This window comes from Ranitomeya variabilis, chromosome 1 (assembly GCF_051348905.1).
Source record: "Ranitomeya variabilis isolate aRanVar5 chromosome 1, aRanVar5.hap1, whole genome shotgun sequence".
Lineage (NCBI taxonomy): Eukaryota > Metazoa > Chordata > Amphibia > Anura > Dendrobatidae > Ranitomeya > Ranitomeya variabilis.
Window position 1 is genome coordinate 945,854,866 of NC_135232.1, and position 22,451 is coordinate 945,877,316.

At 41.9% G+C, this 22,451-nt stretch overlaps 1 protein-coding gene across 4 annotated transcripts in view; it reads right to left on the reverse strand.

Annotated features, from left to right (window-relative positions):
• TBC1D9 (TBC1 domain family member 9) overlaps positions 1-22,451 on the reverse strand; it is a 113,569-nt gene that overhangs the window by 41,266 nt on the left and 49,852 nt on the right. For all 4 annotated transcript variants that reach the window (XM_077279238.1, XM_077279236.1, XM_077279235.1 and 1 more), the window contains exons 3-10: positions 15,058-15,176; positions 11,731-11,959; positions 9,991-10,252; positions 8,973-9,180; positions 3,475-3,681; positions 2,832-3,002; positions 980-1,130; positions 687-901 (exon numbers count right to left, since the gene is read on the reverse strand). In XM_077279238.1, the coding sequence (XP_077135353.1) occupies positions 687-901; positions 980-1,130; positions 2,832-3,002; positions 3,475-3,681; positions 8,973-9,180; positions 9,991-10,252; positions 11,731-11,959; positions 15,058-15,176 (1,562 nt within the window). The remainder of the gene's footprint in view (positions 1-686; positions 902-979; positions 1,131-2,831; positions 3,003-3,474; positions 3,682-8,972; positions 9,181-9,990; positions 10,253-11,730; positions 11,960-15,057; positions 15,177-22,451) is intronic.

Below are 22,451 nucleotides of genomic sequence, written 5' to 3' on the forward strand. Positions count from 1 at the left end.
ATTCTAGCATCCAGCGTTCTCCCCCCATATTATCACCTCCTGCTTCACAGGCGGCATCATCCTATCTCCAGATCACTATACTTAATGTATCTCTCCACTAACAAGACCAGTAAATGCGCACCCAGATCGGCTCTCAGAAGTCATCATCTGGAGACCTGCTCTTCATAGCAGTTTGCTAGTCCTGGTACTAATGCACCAATATAGTACACAGATGTGAGCCACACATCACAGGCCCGTGAGCCACACGTGGCTCCCAAAGACTCTATACATCCTGTGGTAGTGGCACAACCACATGACCACAACCACAACATTACTATGGCCAGCAGTTGGCTGCAGAGGTCACGTCTACCCGTCTGCCAGAAGAGGATGCATGGAGACCATGAGTATCGGGGCAACACTAGGATAGGAGTGGTGATGGATTGGTTGGAGAATATACAAAATGCTGCAAGTGCTCACATTTTCAGTATAAGAACATGTACAAGAGCAGTCCCTTTGTTTACTATGAGAACAGAAAATGATTGGATATTTTGCAATATGCTGTGTGATGTAGATGGTGCCCACAATTCTGGTTTTCTTTCTCAATGTCACACGATTCTCAACTTAGAACTGGGCTGTACATGGTCAAGATGAAAAGGAGTCATCTATGGTGGCTTTCAGACTGTGTCGGGTAACGTATAAGAACTTACCTGACAATATCCGATGTTTGGATTTCTAAAAGCATAAGCAGTGAGGACTCTCCTCAAGGCAGAAATGCCAATTTCATTTTGGAATGCCGGATGCTCCGGGAGGGAACGGTGCAAATCTCTCTCAATCTCCTCTGTGGCAAGGTTGTACTGACCCATAGACTTCTCAACCAGCTCCTCGTAATAACCGGGATGTGTTGCCATTTCATTAATCGCTCCTGATAACAGAAAATAAATGATCATAAAAAGTATGTGTCATCCAGCTTAAATATCCAGGCACAGTGCTCACCACCTACCAGAGAAGAGAAGCCACAGCTCTCCTCGCATGCTTTCTGGGATGCCTTTCAGTACAAGGTCTCTTGTTTTCTGAGTGCGGTACATACAAATACCTTGCCCATATTCTGCAAAGTGAATCTTCCAAGCTTGCTCCTTAAGAAATTCTTTTGCCTTTGAAGACAGAATAAAGTTCTCACTATTTAGTATAACAGAGATGTCTACCTTACATCATTAGTTTCACAAATCCAAATAGAAATCTTAAAGAAGATCTGCCATGTTGATGGTCTGATAACTTATAGAGACATAAAGGAAAAGGATATCTCTGAAGTAGTGATGAGCTAATAGCATTGTTGCTCGGGTCTCCCCGAGCATGCTTGGATGGTCTCAGAGTATTTGTTAGTGCTCAGAGATTTAGTATTCCTCATCTCAGCTGCATGATTTACGGCTGCTAGACAGGCTGAATACATGTGAGGAATGCCTATTTGTTAGGGAATTCCCACATGTATTCAGGCTGTCCAGCAGCTGTAAATCATGCAGCTGAGGCAACAAAAACTAAATCTCTGAGCACTAACAAATACTCGGAGATCACCGGAGCAACAATGCTATTCGCTCATCACTACTCTGAAGTCTTTGCTCTCAGACCATGTGTTTTATCATGAGGGCACAGACATCAGGTGGCCCCTAAAGTAAGAACACTGTACAAGCCAACGATGCTTCTCTGGCTGTGCAGGAAATACATGTGTCAAGAGAGACAACACAGCGCTCTCAATATGGAAGTCAGAGGCAGTGCAATATCAGACAGACCGCACTCATCTTTTCATATCTATCCATAGCATGTCACATTAGGCTGATCAAATAAGATACCGACATTGTAATAAGTCAGTCACTTGCTAGGGGCTCACATCTTCAGCATATTCTCGTTGTCCTCTGGCGGTGTAACCCATTACTATTTAGGACAATGTAAATTTCATAGCTGGGATCCCCAATTTCCCAGGAGCTCACCAGAAGCACCCCCAAACAGTGGCTTGTCAGGGGAAATCATAGTACTACATGGAGGACTTCCAAGTAACACTAAGGCTGGCTAAACATTGCCAGAATAGGAGCCACATGTACAGAGCCACTCCGCATTCTGGCTCATGAAAGGGTCTCGAGCAGGCCAGCTCTATCTAGGATGTCTATATGCTCTAATAGGGCTTGTAGATCAGCAAGGTTTTTATGAGACACCCTCTATAATAGTGGGATGATAATTCTTGCATGCATGTGGTTTAAAGATCAACTTTCTATATCAGAACTTCTGGATTACTCTAGATTTTCCAGTGTAAAGGCATATAAAAGATGGTTGTTAAGATGCCTGCAAGTTTATTCACAGTATTTAAAATGATGGATATTTACCTGCAGTTGGTGTCTACCCTTCGATAAAAGGATAAATTTCCAAGAAAATGTAATGTTACTAAAATGAGGTTGGTATCAAATCCAGATTGCCCAGTTGCCACGCCACGATCGTAGCCCAATGTGGCGCGTCCCATCCTCACCTGAGGTGTAACAATCGCGCCTCAGACCTTAGCTTTCCTGACTTGCTAAAATAACTAGCAGCTGTAAAGTATGGAATATATTCAGTGTAATAAACTGCAGACAATGAGACTATTAATTTGTGCACACAATTATGAGACTTATTCTGTCACCATTACAGCAGGAAACCATTAAGTGACTCATATTCTTCATACACCTATGGCCTGATTGAGAATGTGGGACTCATTAAAACAAGTTATCTAACCAGTATGACAACACTAGTGATGAGAGTAGTCAATCCATGTTCTGCACCCAGAAGTGTCTGCAGTATTTATGCAGTGTCAGTTCTCTGCTGCCACTTACCAATTTAGGATTGAATTCCTCGGGTGACCTCCTACGATACATGGTCATTAAAGTTTGCGTGGCTGTTGGAGCGCTGTTGCCATTAAGGTTAACATGACGGTCCCCATCAGCTTCAACTCGTAGTCTCTGATGAGGACTGCAGGAAACAAACCCGGTGGCCCTGGAGTCAGGCTGTAGAAAAACAAATGGGACATATTACTATGTATGCAGTTGGATACATACCTTCATCACACCAACTGGAATGTCCACTAATGGGCAATATAACAGTAGTATAAGCAGTGGCGTACAAACAGAAAAGGGTCCCTGTGCAAAGACTAGATAGGGACTTTCTGCAGTCCAAGAGTTCATCATAATGCACAATTCCACCGGCTCTGGAGGTAGTAATGGGCCCCCTTACCCTTTTGGTCACTGTGTGGATGCCCCAATGATATGTCCACCCCTGAGCATAAGACTAATAACAGTATAAGATTGTACAGTATTTATATTGGAAAAGATGGCAAGGAGAATCTGGTTCCAATGACTAGGAATTGTAATAAATATGATCACGCTGTACGGTATATTGTTAAAAAAAAAAAAGTCTTTGGAGAACAGAATTAGTAACCCCAGTAGATCAGTATTTGTCCCGCTCAATCACGTACTGTACCTCCTCTTCTATGCTGCTGTCGCTTCCAAAAATATCCTTGTCAAAGTACATTTTCAGGGTAGTTTGCTGCAGGAAATCAGATATTCTCTGCACAAGAAAGTCTCGGTCCTTCAAATTGGCAAAGAGGAATGTCATTCTGTTCTTGGTGCTGATAGACAGCGGGCTGGGCAGGACGCTGGAGCTGTCAGCCTTCTCCACGATGGTCACCTACACAAAGGCAAAACATTCATGTACTTCAGAAAGACGACGGCAACGATGTGCCACAGACTGCTAGAGCGACAAACTCTGCTCTCAATGGTTATCACCTAAAGAATAATATACAATGTTAAAATCCTCAACAAGGTCTCCGTTTTTTCCTTTTTTAATAAATAGCACAAAATGTATCTGTCTCACACTCGGGGTACTTTCACATTGCGTTTAGAGACACAATCGGTGGGCCTGTCTGGGCTTACGTCCAAACCCCCCCGCAAAACTGGATTGTAGACCGTAATGGTGTCGGGAGAGAGAACGTGCGCTCTGACGTGCACCATTTTCAGGAATACACGCCTACTGGAGGTGAACGCTCAGACATCATAAACTGCTTCCGAGTGTCCGCCTCCAGTAGGCGTACACTCCCAAAAATGATGAACAACACACTGCGCACTGCCGCCACCATTACAGTCTATGGCCCCTTTGGCGCATACGTCCGAATCCCGTATTGCAGAGGTTGTACTAGATGCAATGTGAAAGCACCCTCCGGCTGAGTTCAGATGAGCGTATGAATAACGCTCATCCGGGTTTCATCCAGAAAAAATGATCAAATACAGGTTCCTATTCCCATTTCCTAGATTAATAAGGCAATATTTCCAAACAAATCGGATGTTGTATGGGATCAGTTGTTTTTTTTTGTTGGGGGTGAGGGTGGAGTACTCATGGACTTAAAAAGGCAAATCTCATCTAATAAACCAAATAACTGTGCATGCTGCGATTTTTTTTTCATACTTGGTCCATGTGAAAAATCTGTTATCTCAACAATCCTATTGAATGAATTAATGAATGAATGAATGAATGATCGAACACTGGTCAGTGTGTGGTCCAATTTTTGCTCAGACAACACAGGTCCGTATAGTATGCTCGTCTGAATGAGACTTAACTAATATGAATCAGATTATTTGTTTATTTTTTACTCACTTACATGAGCATAAGGTAAAGGGCCATTAATTCCACTTTTCAGACATCACTGTCCCCATCGGGGCCGACAATCTAGAATCCCTATCAGTATGTCTTTGGAGTGTGGAAGGAAACTGGAGTACCTGGAGGAAACCCACACAAACACAGGGAGAACATACAAACTCCTTGCAGATGTTGCCCTGGTGGGATTTGAACACAGGACCCCAGCAGTGCAAGGCTGCAGTGCTAACCACTGAGCCACTGCGCTGTCCATATTAAAATGTGTTCCCCTAAAGCTGATCTCAGGGTCCACGTCTGGATATGGTTGTTCAAATTTCCAGTGTCAAGTACAGGATATGTTAGGTTGCAGGTAGAACTTGATGGACTTATGTTTATTTTCAACCTTAATACTATATCGTCTTAACGAGCTACTACCATTTTTTTTTTAACAAAACAGAGAAGTTAAAGGACTTTGATTTTCTCATCTTATTCTGCTTTTATGATGTATCCTGCATAAAGGTTGATCGTAACTAGAGAGTAGTGCATTGTAAGAGTTTGTATGGCAGTCACATAGGTTATAATAGAGGCTTGTCGGTTTTTAAAATCAAACAACAAAGGCTAAAAATCGTGCAAAAAAGGGGCATAGTACTCTTAAAATTATAAGATATAGCGATCAATAAAAAAAAAAAACCCCAAAAAAACATGGCGTCCGTCAGCGCGTGCGCATACCACTCTATCCAGCACCACTTTCTTCGCATCTGCATACAGTGTCTTCAATAAAATGAAGCTGAAGATCGCGGTATGCGCACGAGCCGACCATGGCGCTATTTTACTGAAGTAATGTACTACAACGTCAACATAGTAGTGCGCACGAGCCGTCCACAGGGATAATAGCGATGGCCGGCACGTGCACACTGATATGTTGATGATGTGGTAGAAATCTTCACCAAAATGGTGCCAAGTCAGCGTGTGTGCATCCTACGATATCCAGTGCCATTTTCCTCAAGACAAGTGTATGCGCACGTGATGTTACTCTGGCGCCACACTACACAGGTGCAACCCATGCCGGCTTCGGCATTACATATATCCATCTATATACACAGTACAGACCAAAAGTTTGGACACACCTTCTCATTTAAAGCTTTTTCTGCATTTTCATGACTATGGAAAATGTAAATTCACACTGAAGGCATCAAAACTATGAATTAATACATGTGGAATTATATACTTAACAAAAAAGTGTGAAACAACTGTAAAAAAAATGTCTTATAGTCTAGGTTCTTCAAAGTAGCCACCTTTTGCTTTGATGACTGCTTTGCACACTCTTGGCATTCTCTTGATGAGCTTCAAGAGGTAGTCACCGGGAATGGTTTTCACTTCACAGGTGTGCCCTGACAGGTTTAATAAGTGGGATTTCTTGCCTTATAAATGGGGTTGGGACCATCAGTTGTGTTGTGCAGAAGTCTGGTGGATACACAGCTGATAGTCCTACTGAATAGACTGTTAGAATTTGTATTATAGCAAGAAAAAAGCCGCTAAGTAAAGAAAAACGAGTGGCCATCATTACTTTAAGAAATGAAGGTCAGTCAGTCCGAAAAATTGAAAAAACTTTGAAAGTGTCCCAAAGTGCAGTGGCAAAAAACATCAAGCGCTACGAAGAAATTGGCTCACATGAGGACCGCCCCAGGAAAGGAAGACCAAGAGTCACCTCTGCTTCTGAGGATAAGTTTATCGGAGTCACCAGCCTCAGAAATCGCAGGTTAACAGCAGCTCAGATTAGAGACCAGGTCAATGCCACACAGAGTTTTAGCAGCAGACACATCTCTACAACTGTTAAGAGGAGACTTTGTGCAGCAGGCCTTCATGGTAAAATAGCTGCTAGGAAACCACTGCTAAGGACAGGCAACAAGCAGAAGAGACTTGTTTGGGCTAAAGAACACAAGGAATGGACATTAGACCAGTGGAAATCTGTTCTTTGGTCTGATGAGTCCAAATTTGAGATCTTTGGTTCCAACCTCCGTGTCTTTGTGCGATGCAGAAAAGGTGAACGGATGGACTCTACATGCCTGGTTCCCACCGTGCAGCATGGAGGAGGAGGTGTGATGGTGTGGGGGGTGCTTTGCTGGTGACTCTGTTGGGGATTTATTCAAAATTGAAGGCATACTGAACCACCATGGCTACCACAGCATCTTGCAGCGGCATGCTATTCCATCCGGTTTGCGTTTAATTGGACCATCATTTATTTTTCAAAAGGACAATGACCTCAAGCACACCTCCAGGCTGTGTAAGGGCTATTTGACCAAGAAGGAGAGTGATGGGGTGCTACACCAGATGACCTGGCCTCTATAGTCACCAGACCTGAACCCAATTGGTATGGTTTGGGGTGAGCTGGACCGCAGAGTGAAGGCAAAAGGGCCAACAAGTGCTAAGCATCTCTGGGAACTCCAAGATTGTTGGAAGACCATTCCCGGTGACTACCTCATCAAGAGAATGGCAAGACTGTGCAAAGCAGTCATCAAAGCAAAAGGTGGCTATTTTGAAGAACCTAGAATAAAAGACATAATTTCAGTTGTTTCACACTTTTTTGTTAAGTATATAATTCCACATGTGTTAATTCATAGTTTTGATGCCTTCAGTGTGAATGTACAATTTTCATAGTCATGAAAAGACAGAAAAATCTTTAAATGAGAAGGTGTGTCCAAACGTTTGGTCTGTACTGTAAATATTTCTTCCTACTCTATATCCACCAGTAATCTCACTGACTTCTGTCCTAAAGGTAGGTGCAGAAAGCAATTAAAGACGGCCTGTCAGCAGGATGTTGGCCCCTAACTGAAGATATGAATGGAAAACCACTTTTATCCTTATTACAATCATATGTTTCTAGTAGAATATCTTTAAAGATTTTTAAGAAATACAATTTTCAACTTTAATTCTCAAGTGCATTGGAATTGGCACTGCACTGTCTACCGATTGCCTCCAGTCATTGATTGACAGGTCACTTTACCTCTCGGTAACCTGTCTCCCCTGAGCAGACGTCAATTTTCTGGGTTTATTGCAATGACAGGGCAGCGAGCTCCTAATGACATTGCGGCAGTCAGTCCATTAATCTCACATCGTCATCAGGAGCTCCCTGCGCAGGTGCCGACCTTCTGATGAAACACACTTGGACAATGACAGCGCCTGGAAAGGGGAGACAGGAGCCTGACGTAAGAGTAACCTGTCAATCAACGACTGGAGACAGTCAGTTGGCATCAAAGTACAGAAGAGCTGGTTAGTAGAGATGAGAGAACCCAAACTGTAAAGTTCATTTCCGGTGCTGAAGTCTGAACACAGACTTCTACTGGAAGAAAGAGACCGAGACAAAGAAAGAGCAAGAAACTAAAAAAAGAAAGAAAATGAGAAAGACCAAGAAAATTAAAGAAAAAGAGAACGAGAGTGAATTAAGGGATTGAATATTCTGGTAATAGGTCCTCTTTTAGTTAGCAGCAATTTTTATAACTACAAGGCTTTCAATTTATCACTGAGTCACCCAGACCTTATAAAAGTACATAACGTTATAATAAACTACGGTACTTCAACAACTCCATTTTAGAACTCCTAAAAAACACAGTATATTTGTATATAAAAACAGTAAATCAATAACATTTACCGTACAAGCACATTGAGACGTGACATGGACACAGGGATTTTTTTGTACATCTGTTCCCGATTTTGCTATATTAATCCTCTGATTACCGTACCTGCAAATTGGCAAAATCTGCATTCATAGTAAGCCGTAAATAACATCTTCTAATGCATGATCCTATATGCATAAATATTCATGCAATATATTAATTAGGCCCAGCAAAGCTTCTCAAAATGAAACTGAAGAGGAATACATTTCTCAGATCGCTGAAATATTCTACCAAGTTGTATAAGTATCAGACATGTCATCTGTGCATTACTTATCCACGATATATGTACCAATCCATCTGCCATACTATGTATGTGCTACTACGTAGCAGAACGAGCCCAGCGAATCTGATTACAGCCCAGTGCACCTTCTGACCATCCGTGATAAGGAGGCTTAGGGATGCTGAGGTTTCTTCATGGCTGCACTTCTTATATGAATATAATTGGATCAGTCAGATGGTGTAATAGACCATACATTTCTAACTGGCAACTGGACTAAATGATCTGGAAAATGCTGTTGCCACAAGACTAATTTCTGAACAGAGACTTTATTCAGTTTTTTTTTTGAGTGACAATCTGAGTTCTAACCTGCGTATATGAAGACTATTGCTTGGAGGCCGGTCCTCCATAGTGCACATACAATTATACAGACTGTATGACCAGGCGGTAACACAAACCTCTCGCAGTGGGATGATCAGACTGCACAGATTCTCTTCTTTACTAGTGAAGCAGATGTAATTTGTTGAAACAAACATTTGCCCCACTATATGCCTTTTACTGAAGGGCGTCCACAATGTGCAGTCTGTATGTCCATCCAACTTTTCATCCTTCGGAAGGCGGAAGAGAGCACGATACCGCTCACTCTTGGCTCGAGCATCTAAATCTCTGCAATATATAGATGTAAAATGGGTTCAGTATTAATAAAAGTTTCTTTTATAAGGAAAATGTCCACAAATCTATAATACTTAATATTGTAAAAATAACTGCGGCCCTCATTCTCAAGCAAACCCTCAAATCTTTGAAAGTCAAACTGGGTTCCAGATACAGTACTTCCAAAAGACAATTCCTAAAGAGTCAATGTGAAATATATCATTCTTTAGATGTCCATACACATGCAATAATGGACATTTGATCGCCAGCAAATTTTCCTGACTTCTGCATACACATGAATCATGGACTCGGCCAAAAGTTCATTCGTTTTAGAGGAGAAGGCAGAAAAAGCCACTATGAGGTCTATCGCCTATATAACCAAAGGGCCAGATGATCTTTATCTCCCACGACATGTCAGAGGACCTCCATATACATCAGACTCCAGAACAATTCTGCCATTATCGGCGTGTTTGCCCAACTTAAGTGTAATGTGTATGAGGGACTTGACATGGTTACATTCCTACATTTAGGCTTTGCCCTGCACCAATCGTTTTTAGCATAATCGTTCTCCTGTTATTTGGATGTTTCAACCTAAAAACCTCTTCCGATAGTTGATATGTACTAAGGAATCATTTGGCATACCTACTCTGCGCCCAGTACAGCACAGCTTGAACAACAACTAGATGCAGGACTTTGGTGGGCAGAATGGAACTGTCCATATTCTCATGATTTATCATAGAAACTTTGAACATTTCTTTTACATAGGTCCCAAGAGAAACTACAAAATTTGACTTCTGGAAATCCGATCTCTCAACTTCAACTCACCTCTTTAAGGCAGATACTTTTTTGGGCGATTTCTTTTTTAACTTCGGAAGAGAGCGATCTTGCTCAAACCCTTCGTTATCCAGGAGTTGCCTCATTGCTATGTTGGCAAGCTGCTCCATTAATTTAAAAGTCTCAGAGATGTTAAGAAAAACAGAGAAGAAATGTTCACTAGAGCGAGTGCTGACTTTAATCATGTCTGGGAGAAGCAGGGTAGCGGTCTTTTCCAGTTGTGTTATGTCAACCCATCGGATCACTAGCTTGGCTGAAAAAGATAGATGACAGTTTATAAAAGAGAGACCATAGATTGGACATTGCCAGAGGTTCTGTATAGACACATGCCGTCATTTATAGTGGCCCGACAGCTTGTATCTGCATTACTGCTTCTGTACAGAAAAACTCTCCACCACAGAAACATTTAGACCTCCATCTTCTGGTGGAGTAAAGGTCTGTTAGCTTGTCCTTCCTCCTTAGCACAATCGATCAGATCGGTTAAGATGAATAATTTAGAAGAATTGTGTTTCATCTTTAATTTATGAGTGTCCATAAATATTATGAGGAAACAGAACATCAGATAATGACATTAGCAATAATATTAATACTGGTCTAATATAAATATTTTTTATGTGACCAGCAGAAAAGTTTACAAACTAGAAACTGGATATCACACACATACAATATGCTGACATCTCCTGCTTTGCTGTGTAGATTGGTACAGAGTCATCACAGTTTCTACTGTTCAGCTCAGGCCTGGAGAAGACAGAATAGGAAACCCATACACACAGATATGGATCCGAGGGCATCATCCCTGCCACTGCCTAGTCTATGGGGGACAGGGCAGAATTTATTGCCACACTACATTAGTCGATTGACATATTTAGGATTAGTAATCCCCATAGGCTTCCATAATGCACACTCGCTCTGCTGGACTATCTATAGATACAGGAAGAAGTGTATATCTTCACTATATCTACATCTCTCCCAATATTTCTCTGCTACAGACTTTCATAAATAAAAGGAACAAGAAGATAATCACAGAAACTGACAACGCTAAAAGATTTTCTACACGGCTTATCGTTTGCAGTGAAAAATAATGGGAAGTCAGGGTGTTTTGTTCAGAAGCTTGCAGAATATACATTACTTTTGGTACATAACAAAAGCACTTAAAAGACCAATATAGTTTGGTTAAAAAAATGTGCACAAATGGTGCAACTGTATAGGGATTCTCAGTGTACACAATGCTAGATTATCTCATAGCCACAGGGAAATTACGTCCCCTTATATCAAGTGGTTTCATACATATGAACATGTAGTAACTTTGTCACGAGGAGTTTTGCAATATACATTAAAAGTTTATTATGACATGCTTCTAGAAAGAACATTTACATTTATTGGGGGGAGTTGATCATGGCTTTTACGGACGGAAAATTGTAAATATAAGACTAATTTTGGCATAACGCGCAATTGGCCAATAATTGTGAAACTTACTGGATTACACAGTCGTTACTTTTCTAAAAAGTAGGTGGAGTAGGCAGTCGTCAACCAAGACCACCATGTTAGTTAAAATTTATGCTAAAAAGGAGCAGAAATCTCCTCCAGCTCTCAGCCAGTCTTGATGAATTCCCCCATAATGTTGTACTGGAGCAATTAGACGTGATACACAAATCGTCGTACATAGTTTCCTGATACAATGGGTTTAATACATCTCTATTAACTGGAAGTAAGATGTATGTGTTACACTACCTTCTTTCCCCAACAGGAACGAGTAGAAGCAGAGGTGGTTGATGCTTAGGTACATCCATCCTTGTCGGGGAACTCTGCCCTTCCAGTAACTGCATGAATAGTAGTTCACCAACTTCTCTTCTTCTGGCATGCCAAAGAGCTTGTGGAACTTTACGATCGCCTCCTTAAACTTATCTGTGTCATCATCATCTTTAATGCCATTGATTTTATTATATTCTGCAATGACACCCTGGAAGAAGTAAGGGAATATTCTGTAGTTATCACTGGACTGGGATGAGACTGAATGGGAAATGTGACTTTATCAACATATTTTTTCTAGCTGCCACATCATACTAAGCTGTCTAACCTTATTAAAGTTTAAGCCAATATTACAAACAGATTAAATTATTTTTTTATTACGGTAAAGAATACCATGTTATATGTTATTTTGCAGATTCAATTTTTTTTTTTTTTTACATTTTGGGCTTTATTTCTGGAATGTTTTAAGCCCCACCGCGAAAAAATCAAGGCACCCCCCCCCCACCACCAATTATGGTGCTGGGTTTTGCTACCCTTGGGCATTTTCTGGACTTGTACCCCATTCACCTAAATCTAAATTAGATTTGGGAGTGGCAGCTATTCAAGAAAGGAATTACAGAAAAAGTTGAACAAGTGTGCCTCTCCTCCATTAGCTTTCTGGCTAGATGTATTGGGTAGTATCCCCGAAACTAGCGTGGATTTTTGGGTTAGAGGTTCTACAGGACAAAAGGTGCAGACTGCAGAGATGGTACCTGCATTTATCAGATGTTGTAAATCTTGTAGATATACTGTACCATACCTCTCTGGGGTGCAAAGTAACCCTTAAAGACATAACCACAGAACTCCGTGCAGTGAAAACTATGGACCCGATTCATCAAGACCAGCGTTGTTCTCACTATTTTTGATGAGATGTGTTGGCAGTCAGACATTCCCAATTCATGAAGAGGCGTCGGGCAAGCGGCGTACACCTCTGTGTGGTACACCTACCTGTGGTGTAGTGCGACATCACCACTTATGATTTTGAGAAGCGGCAGTCGCAACATCCCTTCCCACCTCTAATTCACTCACCTTGTAAGAGCGGGGTGAAAATGGTGTGGAAAAGACAAAAGTTGAAAAATGTTTGCTCAGCCTCGAATTGCCCCCAAATTTTAGAGTTTTTTATGTCAAATACTGCTGTAAATGCTTTGATTAATCTGGCCCTATGACTTTATTTGCATGTCAGCAAGTTGCACTCTGTAGTGCTAAAGCAAGTATATATGAAATATGAATAGCATTACTGCTTTGGATAATAAGAAAAATGGAGAAACTTGGCACAATTTGGCCAATTTATGCATGCCCAGCAGCCAACGACAAGGCGGGCTCCAGTTTGCTGGGAACCTACGTGTCTAGTGTGAATACATCTCTTAGGCTACTTTCACACTAGTCTGTCGGTATGGACCGTCGTAAACCGTCGGCCCGACGTACCGACGGACAGTGTGTTAATGTAGCACAACGGGGGCAGCGGATGCAGTTTTTCAACGCATCCGCTGCCCCATTGTAATGTCCGGGGAGGAGGGGGTGGGGTTACATGTAACTTTTTTTGTGCTGACGGTCCGCCAAAACACGACGCATCCGTCAATGCGTCGCTAATGCAAGTCTATGGAGAAAAAACGCATCCTGCGGGCAACTTTGCAAGATGCGTTTTTTATCCAAAACGACGCATTGCGACGTACAGCAAGCGACGCTAGTGTGAAAGTAGCCTTAGGCTAAAGCCTGAATTTATGTATAGGTAGGATCCTGCTGCAATTAATTTTTAATTGCAGCAGGATCCTACCTACCCATAAATTCAGCCTTTAGCCTAAGAGAGTTATTCACACTAGACACGTAGGTTCCCAGCAAATCGGAGACCGCCGTGTCGTTGGCTACTGGCATGTCAGCAAGTTAAGCTCCAAAAATTGCGTTATCCATATACGGATTAGTGACTGATACCTCAGTCTGCCCGGACCGTCCGGATTAGAATTGTATGAGCTACCACTGCCAGTTCCTGTGACGGCCAACTACGACCATCACAGGAATCAGCACCCCACACAACTGTAGGCCATGGCTAAGGTCTGGGAGGACCAAAGTGTCATCCACTAATCTTTATGTGTGGTCAAAAGATTTTGTGGAGCTTTAGCTGCTGACATACCAAAAAAATAATTTTCACTGCATGTGAGTGTCAGGGTTATCTCTACTATTCTAGGGAACAATATCCTATAACTGTGCACCACAATAGGATCGGAGTGACAGCCAGAATCCGGATTACTTATTAAAGCAAGACCTAGTGTATGTCCTCATCGCAGGTTGTGTAATGTGGGTGATCAGTAAAAGCCAAGTCTAATGAAAATGAGCAGCAGACTTCTTTAAAATGTTGAGGTCTGACGGCTGTAGGTTCTCTCATGCGAGAGAATCAGGGCAATTATATTTGATCCGAGGGTCAGATTACTGTGATGTGATTCTCTCGCATAAGAGAACCAAATCACAGATATGGACAAGACAGAGAACTTCATGTCTTCATCTTCTCAATTGTCCGAGTCCGCGAAGGACGGATTGCACTTGGACGACATTCCAGTGCAGTCCAATATTTTACACGCACCCATAGACTTGTATGGCTGCGCATGGTCTGATAATAAGATGCACCAAGAGCCTGCTTCCGAATCGGCATGAGAAAATAATGACAGATCTGCACTGCCCCATAGTATAACATTGATCCGAGTGCTATCCAATAAAACATCATATAGCACATTGCTGCGTTATATGGCCGCGAGCCCTAAAGAGGTTTACTCAGTAAAAAAAGAAAAATATCATTAAAAAATCATCCAAGTATCATCCAGAAAAAATTGACTTGACTTTTTTCCTCATTTGCCTACAGTATTCAATCCATGTTTATGTAGCAGCTATTAAAAATTTACGCTGACCAAATACTGTTTCTTATGTTAAAGAAATGCATATGTGATCCCTAAAAAAAAGCTCATTGAACATTGGTCTGGGTGCTGACTGAAAATACAGTTGTCTGGATTTGGCTTCAGTCTGAGCTGCTGCAGTGATCATCCGATGGTGTGAGTCCGGTTCCCAATACTCCTGGTATCAGCCAGCCAAATTTTGGCTAGGACACCGCAGCCAGACCTGATTCTACCCTACAATAGTCACTGCAAGTGACACAATTATCATATGATGGAAAAATAGATTCATCAGCTTTAAACCACTAACTTTATTATTTTAGATTTTATAGAATTTCTAAATACTTAACCTTTTGTTTGCCAAACCAAACCAATATACAGGTTTCGTTACCTGGATTTTTCCTTTGACAAATGTAGTAATGTCATTTTCATTTTCAAAAACAGACAGTGTCTGAAGCAGGTTGACTTCCAGCCATTCCCAGTGTTCGGTTACCTCCCTGCGGGAACCTCCTGGACACAAGAGAAGCACAACGTCACCTCTACGGACAGGGCAAAGCAAACACAAATCAAGGATGCAAACATTGCAATCAATAGAATCACAGAATGGTAGAGATGGAAGGACCTGCAGGTCATCGTGTCCATCCCCTGCTCAATGCAGGAGTCACTAAACCATCTCAGACAGATGTCTGTCCAAAACCTATATAGAAAAGAAATACCAATATAATAAGAAATTAAACACTATGAATACTAAAATTGATGATATTACCCAATAAAAGTATCCAAAAGAAAAAATAAAAAACGTCAATAAATGTTTATTTCATAAATAATCAGATCATGATTACACAAAAATATCAATAAATATAATAAACAGATGACAATGCAAGAATACTGTATTAAAAGTATAATTAAAATCATATTATGTCCTATTGAAAAAAATTCAATATGTAGACAGATATAATAATCATAAGAAAATATATATGTAAAAATATATGAGAATAGATGCGTCCAGCAGGGGACAGGGAGCAAACAAACCGCGTGGCAATGGGCATAGAATTGTACTGACTGTTTTCACAATACCACCAGCATAGAAAATAAATAAATAAAATAAATGATAAATAATCAATGTAATGAATACATAAATTCATACAAATGTAAAAGAAGCTCAATCATAAGAATCAATAGTGGTAAAAGAGTGAAAAAAATATATATAATAAAGAAAACCACTGAATACAAATAAGTGCTACAATGTGCAAGAAGTGTATTATAAATGCCAGTGTAAACTGATACATATGCAACCAAAGAAGAATAAAATAGCCGTGATCAAGTGATCAAAAGAGCCACCAACGCTGGGGTATAAAAGAATAAGAGGTAAATCACATAATGCCACAATGCTCACCAGTGAGGAGCTCCACTGTCCCCTGCTCACATCACTCCAACGCACGTTTCACTACCGCTTCGTCAGGGAGATGTCTGTCCAGCCTCTGTTTGAAGACTTCCATTGAAGGAGAACTCACCACCTCTCGTGGTAGCCTGTTCCACTCACTTATCACCCTCATCGTCAAAAAGTTTTTTCTAATATCTAAGCTGTATCTTCTCCCTTTCAGTTTCATTCATTTGCATTTCATTTCCATGTGCAAATAAGAATCAGGATGATCCTTCTATATTGTGACATCCCTTCAGATATTTGTAGACAGCCATTAAGTCTGCTCTAAAGGTACCTTCACACTAAACGACTTTGCAACGATAACGATAGCGATCCGTGACGTTGCAGCGTCCAGGATAGCGATATCGTTGTGTTTGACACGCAGCAGCGATCAGGATCCCGCTGTGATATCGCTGGTCGTTGCTGAAAGTCCAGAACTTTATTTGGTCGTCAGATCGGCGTGTATCGTCTTGTTTGACAGCAAAAGCAACGATGCCAGCAATGTTTTACAATGGTAACCAGGGTAAATATCGGGTTACTAAGCGCAGGGCCGCACTTAGTAACCCGATATTTACCCTGGTTACCATTGTAAAAGTAAAACAAAAAAACACTACATACTCACCCTCTGATGTCTGTCACGTCCCCCGGCGTCCGCGCTGCTGCTCAGAGCTTCCTGCACTGACTGTGTCAGTGCCGGCCGTAAAGCAAAGCACAGCGGTGACGTCACCGCTGTGCTTTCCGGCTGGCGCTTACACAGAGCAGAGAAGCACAGCGCCGAGGGACGCGACAGACACGGCAATGTAAGTATGTACTGTTTGTTTTTTTTTACTTTTACACTGGTAACCAGGGTAAACATTGGGTTACTATGCGCGGCCCTGCGCTTAGTAACCCGATGTTTACCCTGGTTACCCGGGGACTTCGGCATCGTTGGTTGCTGGAGAGCTGTCTGTGTGACAGCTCTCCAGTGACCACACAGCGACGCTGCAGCGATCGGCATCGTTGTCGATATCGCTGCAGCGTCACTTAATGTGACGGTACCTTTAGCCTTCAGCTCATTAACAGTGGAGTAAATCCAGTAGATGTAGGATATGTGAGACATCACACCATGGATTCAGTTAGTAAATGATCCATGATATACTCTATATTATGGCTCCACTCCGGTCCATTTTTTTTATGAGTGGGACACCACAGCAGACTATGCTATAGCAGAACCACGATCTCCGTACAAACAACATTACTTACCGAATAGGAGGTTGGTAGACTTATTTCAGAGCGGCCTAAGAGCATGCATTCTGCAAAATATCCAATATGTCTTGGTGCACTTCTCCCTGCCCGATGCAGTTTTACCTACCTAGCACAATACCCATTTCAGCACTTCAAAGGGGTATGAAATGCTCTAATCTCCCATTCTGGGTGGTGTGTAGTAATCTACTATTCACAGGTGCCAAGATAAGCAGCAATTGGCCTAATCACCAGCAGGAAAACATTCTCCAAATCATTACACAGCTATACAATCTTGAATACACATCTAAGGTTTTAGATTGTGTGCAAATACATAATCTCGCAGATATAGGATTCAGAAAAAGTGGCAATAATCAAACCAGCCTTATCCCAGTCTTTTTTTTAGACTGTCACACTCTGCAACTTTCCAACGATCACGACCAGCGATACGACCTGGCCGTGATCGTTGGAAAGTCGTTGTGTGGTCGCTGGGGAGCTGTCACACAGACCGCTCTCCAGCGACCAACGATGCCGAAGTCCCCGGGTAACCAGGGTAAACATCGGGTTACTAAGCGCAGGGCCACGCTAAGGCTAGGTTCAGATTGCGTTAGTGCAATCCGTTTAGCGCGAGCGCTAGCGGATTGCGCTAACACAATGTCTTTTTCGGGGCCGCGTTCAGGGGTCGCGTTAACGTCCCCGCTCTCGCAGATCCCCGATCTGCGAGAGCGGGGAACGGACCTCTGGCGCGCCGCGGACGCTGCAAGCAGCGTCCGAGGCACCCTACAAAAGACCGGCACATCGCTAGCGCGTGCCGAAAATGACACGCGCTAGCAATGCGCTCTAACATTGCCGGCAATGGGAGCGCTAACGGACGCGGTGCACAGCGTTAATTTCGCCATGCAACGCTGTCCGTTAGCGCTATCCCATTAACGCAATGGGAACCTAGCCTTAGTAACCCGATGTTTACCGTGGTTACCAGCGTAAAAGTAAGAAAAAAACAAACCGTACATACTCACATTCCAGTGTCCGCCAGGTCCCTCGCAGTCTGCTTCCCGCTCTGACAGAGTGCCGCCGTAAAATGAAAGCAGATCACAGCGGCGACGTCACCGCTGTGCTCTGCTCTCACTTTCCGGCCGGCAGTCAGTCAGAGCGGGAAGCAGACTGCGAGGGACCTGGCGGACACCGGAATGTGAGTATGTACGGTTTTTTTTTTTTACTTTTACGCTGGTAACCAGGGTAAACACCGGGTTACTAAGCGTGGCCCTGCGCTTAGTAACCCGATGTTTACCCTGGTTACAAGCGAACGCATCGCTGGATCGCTGTCACACACAACGATCCAGCGATGACAGCGGGAGATCCAGCGACGAAAGAAAGTTCCAAACAATCTGCTACGACGTACGATTCTCAGCAGGGTCCCTGATCGCTGCTGCGTGTCAGACACAGCGAGATCGTATGGATATCGCTGGAACGTCACAGATCGTACCGTCGTAGCGATCAAAGTGCCACTGTGTGACAGTACCCTTAGTGTTCATGTATTCTCAAGGGTTTTATCAATCTGCTTTAAATTAACCCCTTCAAGACCTTGCCCTTTTCATTTTCCGCTCCCCTCCTTCCCAGAGCCATAACTTTTTTCATTTTTCCGTCAATATGGCCATGTGAGGGCTTGTTTTTTTGTGGAACGAGTTGTACTTTTGAACTACACCATTGGTTTTAGCATGTCGTGTACTAGAAAATGGGGAAAAAAATCCAAGAGCGGTGAAATTGCAAAAAAAGTGCAATCCCACACTTGTTTTGTTTGGTTTTTTTTTGCTAGGTTCCCTAAATGCTAAAACTAACCTGTCATTTTAATTCTCCAGGTCATTACGAGTTCATAGACACCTAACATGACTAAATTATGTTTTATCTAAGTGGCGAAAAAAAGTCCAAACTTTGCTTTAAAAAAAAAAAAAATTGCACAATTTTCCGATACCCGTAGCATCTCCATTTTTCGTGATCTGGGGTCGGATGAGGGCTTACTTTTTGCGTGCCGAACTGACATTTTTAATGATACCATTTTGGTGCAGATACGTTAGTTTGATCACCCATTATTGTATTTTAAATCAATGTCGTGGCGACCAAAAAAAAAGTAATTCTGGCGTTTCAAATTTTTTTCTCGCTACGCCGTTTAGCGATCAGGTTAATCCTTTTTTTATTGATAGATCGGGCGATTCTGAACGCAGCGATACTAAATGTGTAGGTTTGATTTTTTTATTGTTTTATTTTGAATGGGGCGAAAGGGGGGTGATTTAAACTTTTATATTGTTTTTTATTTTTTTCATATTTTTTTAAAACTTTTTTTTTTTTTTTTTTTTTTTTTACTTTTGCCATGCTTCAATAGCCTCCATGGGAGGCTAGAAGCTGGCACAACTCGATCGGCTCTGCTACATAGGAGTGAAGCTCAGATCGCTCCTATGTAGTAGATTTACTGCATTGCTATGAGCGCCGACCACAGGGTGGCGCTCACAGCAATCTGGCATCAACAACCATAGAGGTCTCAAGGAGACCTCTGGTTGTTATGGCGACACATCGCTGACCCCCAATCACGTGATGGGGGTCAGAGATGCGCTCATTTCCGGCCCGATGGCCAAAAGAGCTAGTTAAATGCCGCTGTCAGCGTTTGACAGCGGCATTTAACTAGTTAATCGTGATTCCACCTGCCGCTATTGCGGGCACATGTCAGCTGTTCAAAACAGCTGACATGTCCTGGCTTTGATGCGGGCTCACCGCCTGAGCCCGCATCAAAGAAAGAGATGCGACCTCCGCAGTATTAGTCTGAACATGTTTATCAGCTGTTATACTAAATATGTTACTGGGATCAATCATGAGAGTAAAGTTCTACCCTATGACAACCACTCATACAATGCCCTTTTATCATCTAGTATAATTTAATGGACACTGTTGCTTCAACAAACCTTGTATAAATTACCGTAATAGCACAGATGCATACAAGAAACTTTGCACTGTATCTCCTTAGAAAATGTTGTTGTTTTTTTCTCCACTTATGAGCCACTTCTCCTACACCCATCTGCTAATCCTGCCGAACTCACCATCCACTCTAATCCAACACAAAAAAGTGAAAGGTAATGGAAGTCAGCCCACCACATCCAGAAGCACCTTGCTGTATCAGGTGAAGCCGCACAGAGTTGTCCCAGTCCAGGGTCATTTGTAATTGTAATTTAATTTGCGTCCCAACAAGTCATCGCTTGTATTCTTTTAGAATAAGAGCCTGGAGCAAATCTTTGAAACACTGGCATTTAAAGGTATATTGTAGAGTTAGTTTAGATCAAAGATGAAGGAGGTCCTCCAGCGGAAAATATCCACTATATAAATAGAAAATCCGGTTGGAATTTAAAAAAAAAAAAAAAAATCGCCTTTTATTATCTCAACAAAAGAAATATAAAAACCGGCCACCTAAGAGTGATACACACCATGATTTAGGCACTTCACTGAAACGCGTCGGTTTCTATACATTCCATCCTCTTAGGTGGCCAGTTTTTATATTTCTTATGTTGAGATAATAAAAGGCGATTTTTTTAATTCCAACCGGATTTTCAATTTATATAGTGGATATTTTCCGCTGGAGGACCTCCTTCATCTTTGATCTAAACTAACAGGTACAATAACTCTACAATATACCTTTAAATTCCAGTGTTTCAAAGATTTGCGCCAGACTCTTATTCTAAAAGAGAGTACAAGCAATGACTTGTTGGGATGCAAATTAAATTACAAATTAAATAACCGTAACATTGCAAAAAAAGTTCTGTGCAAATTAGTCATCAGTTCAACAATTAAACATTATTCAACTAATCAGAACTGAAAGGCACTAACGATTTTTTGTTGTCAAATCATAAAACTCCACTGAATCAAAAAGCAACTCGTCGTATATCACAACACTTAAAGGGATTTTCCCATGACATCAAGTCCAATACAAAACACTAAATGTCAAAAGTTAATCAAGACGTACTTAAATAAGCCAGCAAGGGTTAATCTGATCTTTATCAGGTAGATTCCCATTAAGCCTCTGACTGACCACAGTAGCCCATCTGCCACCAACACGCCTAACAATATCAAGCCATACATAGAGTGGAGCTGCAGATAGAAAGAAATGTAATGACATACAGGGGCCCCGGCCCACTAAGGGGAAATCACTCAAATGTTACCATATTACAACACTGATACTTCTGCAATATTGATGTTATTTCTGTGTCTGTCGTCAAACACTAATGAGTTATTCCAGCAGTGAGGTTCTGTTCTTTTTGTTGTAGATAAAACCAGGAATAGATTAAAAAACAAACAAACATGTAGCCTTGGATCTTTGCTTCATGCCCCGCTTCCCTTTATGACCCACACCTGGTTTGGCCACTGCCTAGAGCAAGAGTCAGAGGATGTGAAACAGCCATAACCGCAAAGCTGCCCATCTGATGACCATGTGTGAAGCAGTAAGGCATGGCTTGTGATGTGACTACATCCTTGGAGACTGCTAGATTTCCTCTAATTCCTTTTTGTCAAGTATCTTTAAGGTCACTAAACATAAATCGAAAGATGTCGGCCAAACAATGGTCCAGCTTATAACTGATGGCTAACCTTTGTCCCAGCTCCATAAGGGTTCGCGCACATCTGCATATATTGTATATGAAAAAAATATATAATTCTCAGACACAAAAGTTGGCGAGTGTCATGCTCACCTAGCTTACGTATGACATGCATATGCAATGTGTTTTTAACATCTTTTACATACTGTAATCTTCTATGCAATTTAAATCCAATTTTCAAATTAATAAAGCAATCTTATATAGATAGCTGTCCGTGAGATATATAATCAGTGCTTAGCATGTGTAGTTTTCTTACTTACTTTAGCTAAAAAAATATATAAATAAATGAAAAAAATGGAGTGGGGTCCCCCTTATTTTGATCTGGCTGTACATCACTACAATGACACTCTTAGAAGCACCCTAGACCAAGTAGCTCCCCTCACCCTCAGAACCTCCAAACACAGAGTGAAACAGCCCTGGCTCACATCGCAAACCCGATTTCTCCAGCGATGCTCCAGGTGTGCTGAACGCTTATGGAGGAAAACTCGCACCCCAGAAGACTTCATACAC